Below are 15,742 nucleotides of genomic sequence, written 5' to 3' on the forward strand. Positions count from 1 at the left end.
AATCAAATCCTTTTACCACACAAAGTATCAGAATAGTCTTTTCTGTGGCAGAATATTACTGGGTTGACATCTTGGTGGCCTTATTGCCTTTGGATATTGATGCTAATTAGTGGGAAAAACTGTTATGGTGCATCCAGAGGTAGAACTGCTTTTTTAGCCCTGGTCTCCCTCCCAAAATGAAATATCTTTTTAAAATATATATACTTTTTAATACTTTTTTTTTAATTGCTCTATAGGTCTTATCGTTTGTTTGTTGTGTTACAGATCAAAGATGGAAGTGTCAGCTCTGCTTCGCAGCAAACCTCACATAACCTGCGAGAGGAACTGAAGCAGAAAGCAAAGACAAGACAAAGCAGCATCTGACCTTGTCACTGGGGGGCAGAAAACAGCCACTGGCTGCTGCTGGTTGTACTGGTGCTTCAGTCAAGCTCCCTGTGCAACGTGGAATTGCAGATGCCTCAGGAAGTGCAAGTTCTTTCCAGGTCCATGGGGTGAATAAAAATTGTTAACTCTTGGCTTGATTTGTCATCCTTTGGGGGAAAAAAAAAAAAAAGAGTAATGTCAGACTGGCAATTGAATAGTCGTGCTGTTAGACTGAGCGCAAACTGAAGTGGGTTGTTCCGGAGGTGAGAGCAACTCTGGCCAGCAAAGCCAAGGAGAAGCCTGTTCAACTTCACGTCTACCGGGGATTCCTCGGAGAGGTGATGGAGTGAGTAATAAGACAAATTGGGAGTTATAAAGCGGATGCGATAGCTTCAGCAGAACTCCTCTTCACTGCCACATCCGCTCATTAAAAAGCAACTAATGTTATTTTGAAAACAACTGAGGGAAAAAAATGCACTTTGAGTATCTCTGCAGTTCTCATGTCTGCTGCATTCATCAAGAAAATTAGTAACATAACGCAAACGAAGGAGAGGAGCGAATATGGCAAAGGCAGCTAAGGAAATTCAAATGGAGAACCCAGGAGAGGCAGAGACTCACAGCACAGAGGCAGCGTGCTCCCCGTCAGAGGAACAGGCAGAAAAACCCGCCATGCTCTGTTTTAAGAAACGAAAGAAGTCCTGTAAGAAGGGGCTGACCATGAAGGATGCATGTGAAGGAGCCTCAGAGGAGAAAAGCCAAAGTGTCAGTGCCGACCGAGGGGAGGAGAAAGTTTCTAAACAATCGCAATCCTCCAAAGGAGCCTGGGCAGCCATCAAAAACCTCGCAAGACCTCGGAGAAGGCAAAAATCCTCCTCGCGGAAGAAGCTGCCCTCCGATTCCCAAGTGCAGCTGGAGACGGATGCTGAGGAGAGCTGTGCACAAAGCTTCCCAAAGAAACGGGCAAGCTCTGGGGTGAAGATGCCCTGTGTGAGGTTCTCCAGAGGCAAGAAAAAACCCAGCCCCTCTGAGGCAGTGGAGGAGTCGGAGGGCAGCGTTCAAGCAAATGAAGTGGTGGGCATTGTCAATAAAGCTAGTGAAGAGCCGGAGGATTTGGCCCCAACAGACAAGTCTGAGTCCTTCAGCCCAGCCTCTGCAGAGGAGGACCAGGAGGACCAGGAGACCACGAAGGAAAGCACCGACTCCGCTGGGAAGAGTGAGCCCGTGACAGAGCCCACGGCTGATGCAGAGGAGCACACGGAGTGCACCGCTCAGTCAGATAGAACCAATTCAGAGACAGTTAATGAAACAGCCCAGGAAAAACCACAGGAGGGGAGCCTGCCCCAGGAAAAACCACAGGAGGGGAGCCTGCCCCAAACCCCAGTCCAGGTGGAAAGTGGGGAAGGTGCTCCTGAAGCGCCCGTTTCCACGGATCAGCCCGACAGCACCCCTGAAACCACGGAACTGCAGGAAATCCCTAATATCTGCAAAGAGCTGCCTGAAGGGGATGAGTCGGAAAAGAGCATAAATCTTCCTGAGGAGTGCGAAGCCAAAGAGACTGTGACGGATTCCAGTCAGTCGGCATTTAAAGAGGATGCAGCGAGCGTGCAGGGCTGCTCCAGCCATCAGGTGACATTAGAAGCAAACATGGGTGCTGGTGTCAGCATCATCATCACTGTCACCGAAGCCGAGGACTCTGACAACACCGACTCTGATCAGGCCTACGAGCCATCCCCAGTTTTGCACCGAAACAAACAAAAAGGGAATAAAAAATCAAGCGGGAGCTTTGATTTTGGTACAAAAGAGGGCCCTGAAGCTGGTGATGGTCCCCAGGCGGAGGAGAAAGGTCTGGGCGACCAGGGGCACAGAACTGGGGAGCAGTACGAGCTGCTCCTCATAGAAACCGCATCTTCCCTTGTGAAGGCGGCCATTCAGTCGTCCATAGAGCAGCTGGTCAATGAAATGGCCCTGGAACAGAATAAACACAACAGTTTTCTGTGATAGCAGCGATGCCCCCAAAATAAAGAGTACAGGGAGCGATTTAAAGCTCCGTGTGGCCTGGGGGGGGTTGTGGAGAGCTCGAAGGGCTCCTGGGGCCAAGGTGTCGTTAATTCTGCATGCCCGTTCAGTTGTGTGTCTGTGTGAAACGGATCCTGGGACGTGGGGCAGCCCCTGCTGTGTACAGCGTGTCCCTGGGGCTGGGGCTTCAGGCAGCGCCATCGACCACAGCCATGGAAAAATTAAGGTGTTGCAGCGACTATATTTTCATTTATTGGCATTTTTATGTCAAGGTTGTGTTTATGCCATCACCCATGCCGGTTTCCCCGCTGTCCGTGCTGTAGACCTGTAGGTACCATGTGTTTAGCAAAAGGTCCCGAGAGGTGGCGAGTGGCCGACCCGCAGCTGGGCTGAATTCGGGGCGTGTTGGACACGGCTGGAGGTTTGCCCTGGGCTTTGGTGGAGACGAAGGAGGGCAAAGTGACTGCAATGTTAACACGAAGACGGCAATGCCAAACGGTCTAAGGCTGGTGTTTAGTATTGCAAACAGGTTCTCGCTACATACAGATGCCAGAAGCCGCAGTCGCCCTTGCTGTCGCGTCGCGTGAAGCCGGGTGGTTGCAGCAAGCGGTGTTTTTTCATTCGGCCTCTTCCCCTGTCACAAGCAGCCTGTGCATTTCCAGACATGTTAAAGCACAGCATCAGCCGCTCGCCTTGCTGACCCCAGGCTGTGCGAATGCCAAGAAAACGACAGCGCTTCGTTTGCCGGGGGCCCGTTCTTGCACCATTAAGCTCAACGGGAAAAATTCCCAGTGGCATCGGCAGCGCGGGCTGGGCGGGAGCATGTCTGCTGCGGGCAGCCCCTCGCCTTCCTCCACCTTTCTCCATCCCCATCACAATGTCACGGTGAAGCTGTCCTTGGATGTAGCATATTTTTGATATATGGCATGTGATATAAATAGCAGTGAGCTGCATGCGTGTTAGCAAACCATTGCCTCGGTGTTGTCATAGTTTGGGTCGCTGCGATGTGCTGCCGGCGCTGGAATTGCTTTGACTGGGGAGGAGATTTGGTGCGAGCGCTGCTGGCGTCCCTGGGCACAGCCTGTCCTGCACGGCTCCCCCCTCGCTGCGGAGCCTGCCTGACTCCAGCAAGCCCGAGCATCCCTTGGGAAATGTGCATTATGCCCGACTTGCTCTGGCTGGCTCCAGCATGCCATGTAGTTTGCTCTGAAGCATGAAGGGAAATGTCAGAGTGATCTTATCGAAGTCCTCAGGGAAAAAAATCTAGACATGAGGGCTTGGCGACATGGTTGTAAAATGCCCGGACAGGCCAGTCGCCATCAAAACCTATGAAGTGCCCTGCTCCGAGGGGTTTGCACCAACGTAGTGTGTGCATGCGAGCATCACCTCTAACTGCCAGCTCTCCCAAGAGGAAAGGACCTTTTAATAATTTGGGATTGTCTGTGCGTGGCTGAGATTTACGTACAGCTGCGTGCAAGTCAGCCCGTTCTGGGAAAATTATCCTGCATATTTCTCAGCCGATACAGAAATAGCAGCCTCGCTTGCCAGTTGCTCACTGACCGTAGGCGGTACGCTGAGATTTCCCTTCCCAGTGTAGGATTTGGATTCCTGTTCAAATACAAGGGCTGAAAACTTTCCTACTACCTGGTGTGCAACCACATTTTAAACTTTGATAAATCATCTCTGTTGTTAGGAGAGCACTGTGAGCAGTGAGTGCCACAGCTTGTTTCTGTGCAAGTACAACTTAAGAAAAATCAGAGGGTGTTAAAAAAAGAAAGTGTCTTCTTTTTCTGTGAATTTATTTAATAAGTTATCAGATATTGATAATTCAGTGTGTGCAATTCTAATGGCTTTGGACTTCATACTGGTCCTTCCATTTTGCCATAATTTTAAAAGGGATTTTTAAGGACTTTTATATTTACATTTGGAGCTGCTGCCATGCCCTGAGAAGAGCCATACTGATGCTGGAGGTTGCTTATGGGATTGCGTGGGATTATGCTGGTCACCGCGGCAGGTTGATGCCAGGCGAAGGGCTGCAGCATCTCTGTGGGGCCCCGCTGGCACTGGCCAGTGAAGAAACACAACAGGACCCTGCGGGGCCAGGCTGGCATCTTCTGGCAGCCCGCTAAGCAGTTTCGGGAGGATTTAATGTATTTCAGTATTGCCTTTTAGGTGAAACACGTCTTCAAAAGAGGAGGAGGACGGCAGAAATGCTTCGGTCCAGCCCAGCCCCTGCGACTGTTGCTCCACATCCAGGGTTGTGTTTGCATCCTTTCCATAGCTGGATTTTCCCTCGGTTATAGCTATACATAGAACTGACGATTATTTCATTAAAGCTGAATGTACCTGTTGTGTTCTTGCCTCGTGATTGAGTGGGCAGCTATGGAGAGATTTTATACAGGAAAGGATAAACTCACTGTGGTGCTCTGTTGTGCCCAGCTTTTTCAGGCAGCCGTACAGTGAGCAGAAAAAAATCTTAAAAGTTGTTAACAGACCTGAAATCTCTGGGAGGCTCACTCCTCCTGTGCTCTTTTTGTAAGGTTTTTTGGCAGTTGCTGGTCAGTTGTTCCCACCGCAGAGTCCTGGCAGCCCAGGGACTGCTGTAAGGTACCTGTGGAGGATCACAAACCCCGCTGCACGTGGAGAGACACGGCTCTTGCTGACCCCACGCAAGTGATTTGGTTTTCTTGGTGAGCTGCTGGTTGATGCTTTCTGCTCCCAAGGCTCCAGGTTGTTATTTCCAGGCGTCGCTTGGTGCTGACAGGGTCCGTGGTGGGGCTGGCACCTTGGGACGGGGAGCTGCAAGGTCGATGCTTCGGCACTTTCTGTATGGCTCAAAAGGGCCACATACCCTAATTTTTTTTTTTTTTTTCATAACATCTTTCATGTAATTTCTTGAGGCTCTTCTTTGTAACATACAGAAAATATGGGGGGAAAAAAGTTACACATTTGTAATAGTGTTAATACTATTTATTCTTTTAGGTTTACAGAACAAAATACAGACTCATAACAGCTGCTAATGACTTAAATTAAGCCTCTCCTTCATGATGATTAGAGAGCTGAGCATTAATAAAACATTTATCCTTTTGGAGAAGGAATGATAAATTTACTATTGCGAAGGAGTACCAGGCCAGGAAAGCTGTGAGGACACGACTGCCTGGTTGTGCCAGAGCACCAAAGGGTGGCCTGGCTTCAGGACTGCGTTCCTCACTGATAGCTGAAATAAACTGGGATAATACATAACCTTGCTTTCTTATAGCCCCATTCAGATTGGTTTTGGGCCATCTGGCTCCTCATCCAGGAGTCTGTTGCTTGCTGCCCCTCTGAATTATGGAAGTGGTTGCTTTGCAGCAGCATCTTGTGAATTATTTGGTGGCTCTGCTCACCCCACGGCCCCTGCTGCTGCCTTTCTCCCAGATGTTTCCAGCACTCCTCTCAGCAGGGACAATTTGGTTTTACATTCAACAAGTCCCCTCTCCGTGCTTTGCCGTGTCTTTTCGAAGATGTTTGTCTCCCTCAACTTTCTTATATTAGCAGCAAAGAAAAGAGTGTTTAAATAGAATAACTCGTTCCCAGGAAGGCTTCCAGAGGGATGAAAAGCTTTTCTGTTATGTCAACACTGAGCCCAGCAGAAAACAAGTGTATCTTCTGAAAAGCTCCTTGTGGAAATTGCTAGTAGACAATGATGGCACAAACAAATATTGTGTTTTCTTTCCTGCCTTGGGACACCAAAACTACATTAGAAATACACAGGCTGCTTAGGGCCGGATCTCCAGCTGCTGGAGGTCAAAGGACCAAATCTACAGCAGACAGGAATCTAGGGTTTGAATTTAAGATTCTTTCCCTGCATAAATGATGGACATTTCCATATGTGCGCTTATGTATAAAAATGAAAATCCAAGAGTTGTTTTCACATATGAGTGTAAGAAATTGAGTGAATTTATGAAATATATGAGAACCCTGGTCTGTGCTCAGGATGAATGGATGGAAACTGGACCCTGCTGATGGACTCACGTGTTAGGGGCAGCGAAGCCCTAATATTGCCTGTCTTATAGATACAGGGTTTCAACATGAATGACTCAAAACAATTATGTGCTCCAAGAGAACAGATTGATTTAAATGATTTGCTGTAATATTATTTTAGATCTGCAGTTTTATTTGCCAGATAAATGGTTCTTGTTGGGTGGTATTAAAATAATGAAATACTTCCATTTGCAATCAGATAAAATCTTTACATTAAATGTGATTAAAAAAACACCAAACTAATCAGAGGATTATATTTCTTATACAGTTATTTAAGCAACAATATAGGTTAACCTTTGTTAGGAAGCACAACTTCCACCTTTCTTTCTTTTTGCAGAGAATTGTGAAGGGCACAGTACTTCTGTGCTAAAAAATTGGATTTTCCTGCAATGGGGTGAGAGTCTATTTAGCTGGAAAGTGGATTTCAGGTAAAATATCCAAACCCAGTGCTTTAAAATAGGTTTTGTTACATAAAAGCTGACAAACATGCAGGATACAAAAGAGGGGGTAGATGTTAAGAAAACACATTTTGCAATTCAAATTGCTAAGATGAAAGTATCTGCAGCTAGAGCTGACTGGCATCCACCTCATCAGTCCCTAAGTCAGACTTGGCAGAGATCAGCTTTTCAAAGCTCTTGTTTCTGGAAGATCAGATGCTCCCCCCTCCCCGCCAAGGTGGGTGCCCCAGCAGTATCCCTTCTGCAGGTACCGGTGTCCTTGCAGGTGGTGCCTTTCCAGCGCCAAGCCCTGACCGGTGCATGGACACACCGAGCATCCCTTTGCCGTTGTCCCAGAGAGCAAACTTTAATCTTGAGAAGAATGTCATCTCTGCCGTCTAGCGACAGTCATGCGTGTCACGTTTGCTCTCCCTGTTTGCCATTTTAATGCAGACACGAGGCTGAGGTGCCGATGCATCAAGGCTTGGTGCCGTGACAGCTCCATGTGATGTGCGACGAGTGAGATGGCAGCTGGGTGGGAAGCGCAAGCACTCCGACTCCTACGGGGCTTCAGAGCATCTCTACAGAGAGGAGGAGCAACATATCCCCGTGCTCCTGCCAGCAGCCCCAGCCGCTTGCTTTCTGCCTGCCAAAAGCTCCCCTGGACTGCCGCCGCACGCAGGCGTCGGGCGTTGTCGTTGCAGTGCGGGCGGATGCTGCACGATGCTTCATCACAGCCCAGGCAGTCTGCAGCTGAATTTGCATTTTGTTTGCTAGCTGGAACAATGCAGAGAAGGCCAAAGCATGGAAAACCTCTCGTCCCAAATCTCCCTGAAGTTTGTGGAGCAGCTGCGAGCCCGCGGGCAGGACGCAGCGGGCTGGGGGACCGGCAGGCGTGCGCAACAGGCACAACAGGAATGCACACCTGCACCCTGCTCATTAAAGCGATGAGTAAGCGGCTCGCAACCACACCACCGGGATAAACAGGGGCTGGTAGGGGATGCTTGGCCCCTAATGACAGGCTTCAGCACCTGCCCTGCTGGGTCCGGCGTTGCTGCAGGGTGGCAGAGGCGACCGCTGCCAGAGCGGGTCCCTCCGGGATGGCTGGGGGGAAAAGGGGTGATGCTGATCAGCCTCCACCCCAGCACTGCGGCGCTTTCAGCCCATGCACCATGGAGGCCTGGCTTGATGGGTGACACTGCACTTCTGCCGACCGTGAGATTGCTTCCCCTGGGTCACCCCTCGACAGCTCACCACCCTGGGTTCCCTGCCCCAGTGCCTATAGCTGGCTTTACAGCCTGCAAATCCAGCGCCGGGAGGGACAGAGGGCTTTACACAATATTTTCTTACGCCGTTTGTCCCAGTAACAGGAGGGTTCACATGGACTAGAACTTGCCTGACTGCCTCTGGAAGCTTTTATCAGCATTGCCCTACACATCCCGGGAGGGTAAAACCACCCGTGGGCTGCCGTGCTGCCCGGAGCCCTGCAGAGCTTCCCAGAGGCATCTCGGCTCAGGTGAAATCCAGCCTCATTCAGCAGGCAAGGTTTTGAGCTTTGCTGCACCTTTGTTCTGAGGGTGCCGTGCCTGGTTTAGAATAAGTTAATGGAAATATTTCCTCTCAGGCTGCTTTTGAAGTTGTGTCATTACATACGAAACATGCAAATCCTGTAAATGCTGTGATTGCGTCCCAGGGAATTCAGTCCTGACACAGCTCTGGTTGTAAATATCTAACTGGTGTGTAATTTAGGGCAAATCCATCCTCATTACCTTTTTCCTCCCAATTTCTTATTGCTCAGAATATATTTCCCTAGTGCTGGACTGCTGGGAAGCCCCACTCAGTTGCAGTCCTTTTTGGCATACCATGGGCAAGGAGGGGGAAAGAAAAGGCTGGGTTTTATTAAAGAGGGAAGCTGAAGGTGACTGCAGCCATACGGCACGACCTGCTGTTGGCAGATTGCCGTGGGAGGGCTCTGACAGAACCCTCCCGCCTTGGCCACAGATAGCCCCCGGTCCCATTCAGTGATGCCGAATTGCATGTGCTGAGATCACTTTTCACTGCACCTCTGAAGGCTTCGCTTACACAGGATTTATACCTTCTGCCTCCAAAATAGTAGAAAACTATCCAGTATCAGCATTACAGTCTTTCTAGAAAGCTCGTGATGGCAGTTATTTCATGGTTTTATTTTTAACCGCACTGCTCACTGCTTCAGGTTTACATCCTGACAGCAAATTTCTTTTCCCTTTTTAACCTTCTCAGTGTCCACAAACATCCCAAACCCCTCTGGTGAGGGGCACAGCATCCACAGATGGGCTGTCAGCCCTTCCACATCCCCCCCGTGCTGCTGTCGCCCCATTTCGCAGTGGTTTGACGGATGACATGGGAGCGAAGAGCCAGCTCGAATGGCTGGTGTAGCCAGACAACTGAAGACACATGTTGTAACCACAGTCTGTGCTGAAGGCAAAATGAGCTGAAGGGTTTTTTATCCTGTGTGGAATGGCGGGAGCACATCCTGGCCATCAGCATCACCTCCTGGGCAGCCAACAGGCAAGTGCCGGCATTGCTCTCCCCCAGCTGCCCCAAAATTCAAGGTGGAAGAGGTAAAATTGGAACATTTGCAGGTGAACGCTGAGATGGGATGGACTGCCTTTTAAGGACAACTTGTGCAAGTAACAGACATCGAAGTCTCGCTCCTCTGGCACCGGTAACGCAGGAGAAGTTCAGCCTAATGTTTTCATTGCACGAGTGCCACCAAATGGCACCTCCAGCCCGCACTGCAGTGGTGGAAAGCAAGCTTCTCAGTAAAATACCTACACTCCATGCCACAAGGGGGGATAAACACCCTTTATTCCACACCCGTTACTGCACCCTGAGCAGCCCAAGAAACCTCCTTCAAGTATCAGCACCCTGGGTCTTTCTTTGCCTAAGCCCATGTGCATCTATCAACCAGTTGCAGCTATCTGGAAGGAATCACCAGTATCTGCACACAGTGACAAATTCTTTTCTGTTTTCACGGAAAAAAAATCACAAGCAATGAGCATTTGCCAAGCCCAGCTGTGCAGGTCAGGCAGATTTCCAAGCATGCACCGGCATAAAGGTTAAGCACTCAGTAATTCTTCTACATACAGTAGTAAAACTTCTTATGATGGATCCAGGAGCAGCTGCTGCCCTTGCTTAGCAAACGTAACTGTCTTCTAAAATTATTTTCTATTCATAAGACTTACAGAGAATGATGTTTTCAAGTTAACGTAACTCAGAGCTGATGACTTCTGTCTCTCAAGCTTTTTCTACTGCTTTAATTACAACAGCACTTCAACACTTGCTGTATAAAACTGCTGAAAATGCTTTTCTTGTATTGCAAGTGATGCAAAAAAAAAAAAGCCTTTCTCAGATGTTTGATGTCACAGATGTTCAGTAGTGCAACGCTTAACCAAAGTACACCCTAAAAAGGGGTGTGACAATAAAAAAAAATTTGCTTACAGTTATAACTTTTCAAAGACATACGGAACACACACGCAAACACAGTGCTGATTTCAGTATGATTTCAGCTGTAGTGGTGGATTTGCAGCCAGTACAGCAGAGTCACTCCTACAACACACACGCACGTAGAGCTGATAGGCATTTGGATCTTTAACCTGAGTTCATAGTTTTTATTAAAGCTCCCTTCTAATGGCCAAGAAGTGAACAAAACAATCCTGCCCATAAACCTGAAGATGAGCAGCATGTCCCAGAGTCTCCAGGCACCGGTTCAGGCACCGGTGCTTGCTGTCCCCAGCACTGAGCTCCATTACCACTCCCTGGTTATCTCTGCAGAGCCATTAAGGGCCATTCGACTTTCAGTATCAATTAGTTCAGGCAAGTTAGGCATCTGGTTGAAGTTCCAAGGTGCTCATCTACTGACTGAATAGCCTAACAACTCACTTTTAGCTCTTCTCTACAGCTATACCCAACCCAGTAGACACTCCTCTCTGTTCTTAAATTAAATGTAGGAACCCGAAGGAAGCAAGGAGCACCCAGATAAGCCAGCCCACCCAGTAAAGTGTTCCACACAAACAGGGAATGACCATAAAATATCTTTTTTTTTTTTTTTAACCATCATGTTAAAAAATAGAGGTCAGTGGAAGCTGGGGGGCATTTGCCCTAGTTCTAAGCGGTCTGTGTGGGATGTGACTGAGCTGATGCTATTACCCCTGGAGAGACCCAGAAGGCTCTCTTCTAGGAAACGGTCCATGAGAATCGCTCCATGCTCAGATGCAGCATTTGCAGGCCTGGATGTCAGCACAGTTTTATTTGTTTGCTTGTTTTAAAGAAAGGCTTTTTAAGCTGCTCACAGCAGAGCGGCTTTAATGGGCACCCACAGCGAGAGGAGCGCTGAGTCTCGCAGGCAAGCACACACCAAACCGCAGAGTGCATTTTGTAACTTCATCCGGGCAGGCTCAGAGGCTGTTTGTTTTTTTCCCCTTTGTCTTAAAACACAATTTGGCAGCCCTCAGTGGCCAAGCCATCCCCTGGAGTGTGCAGCTCCCTGCCCAGGAGAAGCAGCCGCCCTTACAAAGACCTCAGATGGTCTTTTAATTCAGCAGCGATTTAATTGCAGCTCTTGCTCCAGGACAGTTTCAAAGAAGACAGCTCAAGGGTCCCGACTACAAAGAGCTTTGGAGCGGGCATTTTGACAATAAACTGTTCTCACCATTGTTCAGGCTCCCCCTTTCCGAAGGCAATGACTCAACTCCAGCAGGACTGGCAGGGAGCCGCCAGCTTCTCAAAAACTGGGTAATGAGATTACCAGAGCAGCTCACAAGGCTTTTGCTCTTCGCTGCAAAAGAAACCTCTGCGCTGTAAGAAGTTGGTGTGCCTCTTTGGGGACTTCTGATAAAGAGCATCTCTTGAGGGATGGGATGGGGACCATCTGGTAAAAAGCATAGGGTATCTCAGGTAGGAAACTACAGAGGGACAAAATATGAATCCAAGAGACATGTACAATTTTAAACTCCTCTTGGATAAGTTGTTATTCTTCAGATATAAAGTAATGATAAATGAAAGACAAAAAGCCTGCATTCTAGCACTTTATGGCAGCTCCATAAGCAGAGAAGAAATAAAACATTATATTGTTCTCAGCAAATATACAGGCTGTAATATTTAAGAATGTGGCTACTGTTCACAGATTCAGAAATTATTTTCACTTGGAAAAGTGTGTGTGGTATTTAATCCTGTAAAGACTTAGGTTAGGATGTGCTTACACTCTGAAAGGAAAGGACACTTTGCAGCTTTCATTCCTCCTTGCAGAGAATATATATGGTCCAATAACGGGATGTGGTCCTAGAGGGGCTCATGCAGTAGTGGTCGACAAGGGAAATGAAGAAAAACACATGCAAACCCCTAAGTCTAAAAGTAAATGTAAAAGATTGCACTGCTGAGGAGTGCAGGGCTTGTCAAAGTGAAGTTTGCCACCCCTACACCAGTGCCACCAGTTCCCTGCGGATCAGCCTCATGGCTCCCACACGTATTTATGCAGAGATTTATTAACTGCAGTTATACAACACAAACTTCAGGATTCATCTCCTTGAGATATTTATTTTAATTAAAAACAAACTGTTTGGGAAACACAATACGTATTTCCCTCTACATTTCCCTCCATCTAGTTTCAGAAGAGCAATTCTATGGGACACAATCAGTCCAGGCACCGCACAGCGTATCGGACAACGTTTAAACCTCACACCCAGCAATACAACCTTAACGCTAGTAAAGCAGAGCAGGAGTGAGTTTACATTTATGAAAAATGTAACTGAGTTGCACAGGCTTCCAAGAAGGACTTAGATGGTAATTAGCTTGAGTTTAAAAGTTAGAGAAGTAAAAAAGCAAGTACACAAATCGAAGTACACAGTTCTTCACAGTTATCTCAGAGGCAATGGAATGGTGGTTGAACAAAATCAGCTCCAGAGAGCAGCTGCTCACTAGGTGGAAAGTGCCAAAATATCCAGTTTCAGCACCTAGCAGCTGCGCAGGGGGAGAACTACTCTACCAGGATCGTATCAACGCTTTCTTGGATGAGATCTGACTCCAGAATACATTCATCCAAGTGGTCTTGGGATAAACCAGAGCTTTTCCCCACACTCTCACTGTCACAGTAGGGATGAAACCTGGCGGTCGCGGGGCTCTCCAGCCGCTGGCAGCGGCTGTACTTGTGCTGCTTCCCTCTGTGCGTGTACATGTGCTCCAGCAGCTGGCTCTTGCGGAAGAACGTGCGGCCACAGACGGTGCAACTGATTTTTCTCTTTCTAGAGAAAGAAAAGTTACAGTTCAACTCTACCGGCTCGTGGTCCTTGGAGACGAGGGAGAGCTGGCCGATCTGCAGAGGCTGCAGGTCGCCGCAGCTCGGATGCTCCAGCGGATGCTCATCCTCCCTGAGCAGGAAGGTGCTGAGCCGGTGGCTGTCCCCAGCCTCCCTGTCCTCAGCCAGAGGCTGCACTTCCCCCAGGTCGCTGCTCTCCAGGATGGAGGCCGGCACCCCAAAGGGCAGCGAGCCCGAGACGTGGGTGTGCAAGTGCTGTCGCAGCCCTCCCCGGGAGTCGAAACGCTCCCCGCAGTAGTGACACAAGTGCACCCTGAGGCTGGCCTTGGCAAAGATGGGGCTCACGACCTCTGGAGATGGAGGGGTGCAGCTCTGGGACACCACGGGCTCCGAGTCACACCTCTCCTGCTTTATGGAGACCGAGAGCTTGGGATGCTCTTCTGGAGGCTTGGCGAGAGCGGCGGGCTGAGTGGAGGGGCGAGCAGCCTGCTGGTCGAGGGAGCTGTCGTCCAGACCAATGGCCAGGGAGAGCTGCAGCTGCGGGTGGTCGCCTGGGGCAGCGGCCCTGCTGCCCGCCTTGGGCAGAGTCTCCTTTGGTCCTGGGCGTTCCTTCACTGGTTTGTGTGCGGTTGAGATCTGGATGCCGTACAAGTTTGAAGACTGGACCGGCTCTGGGGAGAAGGCTTGGTTCATCTCGATGGCGATATGGGAGAGGTGGTCTGCGTGGAGAAAGCGGATGCCCTCCTCCAGCCGGCTCTGGCTGACGGTCTGCTTGGGCCCCTTCCCGGTGTACATGATATGCAACAAGTAACTAAATATGTCAGGCTGGATGTCTGCAGGCTGAATCTTTATGCATTCGCTGAAACAAGACAGATGATTAAGTACATACTGGGCTCCAAACCACGGTGCTGATCCATTACCTGCCCATTCACTGTCACAGCGTGGGCGCTGCTGCCCGCCTCCCAGTTCACAACGAGCAGCACTCCCCACCCAGACCTGCAGGAGTGCGTGTGCCCTGTTTGCAAAGCCAAGTGCCTGAGCGTGTACATATCCCTGGGATTATAAAGACCGGGGGCACAACTGCAGCCAGGGATGGTGAGAGTAGCCAGACCCCAGCCACCCTGTCACTCGCACACACAGCCAATTGCCACTGCACGGCACCATGGCAATGCCATGCAAGCTACACGTTACCGGTGTGTGCCACTCCAGTAATAGCAGGCAAAAAATATTTGAGGGTTTAAGTAATAAATTCAGCTGCTGCTACTGTGCAATCTTTATGAGCTTTGCACTTCAGTGTCAGTAAACAACATCTATCAGAAAGGAAGTTACTGATCTTCTCACTCCCAGACGAATGTCTAGGTGGCTGATGGCTAATGACTATCCTGCAAAGGTGCTGGGGGGCCACGACCCTCCAAAAGGAAGGAGAATGGAGAAGGGTTTAATCAATTACAAGCAACAAGCTCCAGCTCAGAGGTGAGATTAGACCTTGGCACCGCTGTCGTTATACCTGCAGAACCACTCCTGACCTGGTGGGGTGAAGCATCTGAACAGCAGCTTGAAATAAATTTATGATCTCAGTCTCGGCCCTTATCTGCAAGAGTCTGAAGCGCAGAACTGAGATAAGGCTACGATAAGGCTACGGCTTCTTGACAGCTTCAAGCCCATGGATCCTTGTCCAGGAGGGACAGTCCACCCAGCACGCTTGCCTACAAGCAAACACAAAGTAATGGACATGCTGCATATGGGCAGGAGGTATCTGTACATCCCTAGATTGCAAATCTGGGAGGTCTCGCTGCAGGAAGACTGTGGTACTTACATGTTTATTTTCTCTGGTCACGCAAATGTCTCATCTTCAAAATGCGGGGCCTGAATGTTGGCGTATGCTGACTAAGAGGGTGTTTTTAAAGGACAGCACATTCTGGACCGGGAATGTTTCTAGATCCGAGGTGTGTGTTGGGTTAGGAAAATAATCTCTGGCCATCTAACATCCCTACTTTTAGACTATAATACCTTTAGAAAGAGGAAAAAGCAGAAAGTTGAGCAGGGCGGTTAAAAGGTAGGAGAGCTACGTGTCCTTACCTCGTCTGATGAATAAATATCATCTTAAAATAGTTTGAAAAAGCAGCAAGCACTGCTCTGTGGGCTTTGAAGTAAACATCTCCAATGGCAACTGTGCAGTCGCACAGAAAGCCAAACTCCCGCTGCATGTTCAGCTGCTGGAGGAGGAGGAGGCTGTGGCCGGTCGTATCCATGGCGTCCCTGTGAGCAAGAGCACAAGATGTTCATCTCAGGAAGAAACCACAGAGCTCCCAAAGCCTCAAATGGGGGTTTCTCACCACTGAAACGAGACGGGTGCCCAGCACGGCCCCACAGAGCTTCTTCCCTCCTCCAGACGGCCCCTGCACCCCGATTTAATAATTTCTCCCAGCGATGGTACCCAAACCCGTGTTCAACGTGCCCAAAACCTATCCAGGACTTTTCCACGTGCCAGCTACAAGCGAAGATGTTTTTCTTATAAATTAACAACGCTCCGTGGCAGATGGGCACGAACTTTAAACATCGCTCGGGTTTTAACTCTGCCCTCGCATCGTGCTTTCTACCGCACCGCCAG

The 15,742-nt window shown here is 49.1% G+C and overlaps 2 protein-coding genes across 2 annotated transcripts; one reads left to right on the forward strand and one right to left on the reverse strand.

Annotated features, from left to right (window-relative positions):
* The first annotated feature begins 924 nt into the window (after window positions 1-924).
* AKAP5 (A kinase (PRKA) anchor protein 5) lies at window positions 925-2,361 on the forward strand. The gene has a single exon (XM_010078311.1). The coding sequence runs from the start codon at window positions 925-927 to the stop codon at window positions 2,359-2,361; it is 1,437 nt and encodes a 478-aa protein (XP_010076613.1).
* A 10,491-nt stretch (window positions 2,362-12,852) lies between these two features.
* On the reverse strand, window positions 12,853-15,384 carry ZBTB25 (zinc finger and BTB domain containing 25). Its single transcript, XM_010078310.1, has 2 exons — window positions 15,211-15,384; window positions 12,853-13,990 (listed from the first exon to the last, which is right to left on the reverse strand). The coding sequence occupies exons 1-2, from the start codon at window positions 15,381-15,383 to the stop codon at window positions 12,853-12,855; spliced, it is 1,311 nt and encodes a 436-aa protein (XP_010076612.1). The 5' UTR covers window position 15,384.
* Between the last annotated feature and the right edge of the window lie 358 nt (window positions 15,385-15,742).

Source organism: Pterocles gutturalis, unplaced genomic scaffold (assembly GCF_000699245.1).
Source record: "Pterocles gutturalis isolate BGI_N339 unplaced genomic scaffold, ASM69924v1 scaffold46088, whole genome shotgun sequence".
NCBI classification, from domain to species: Eukaryota; Metazoa; Chordata; class Aves; order Pterocliformes; family Pteroclidae; genus Pterocles; species Pterocles gutturalis.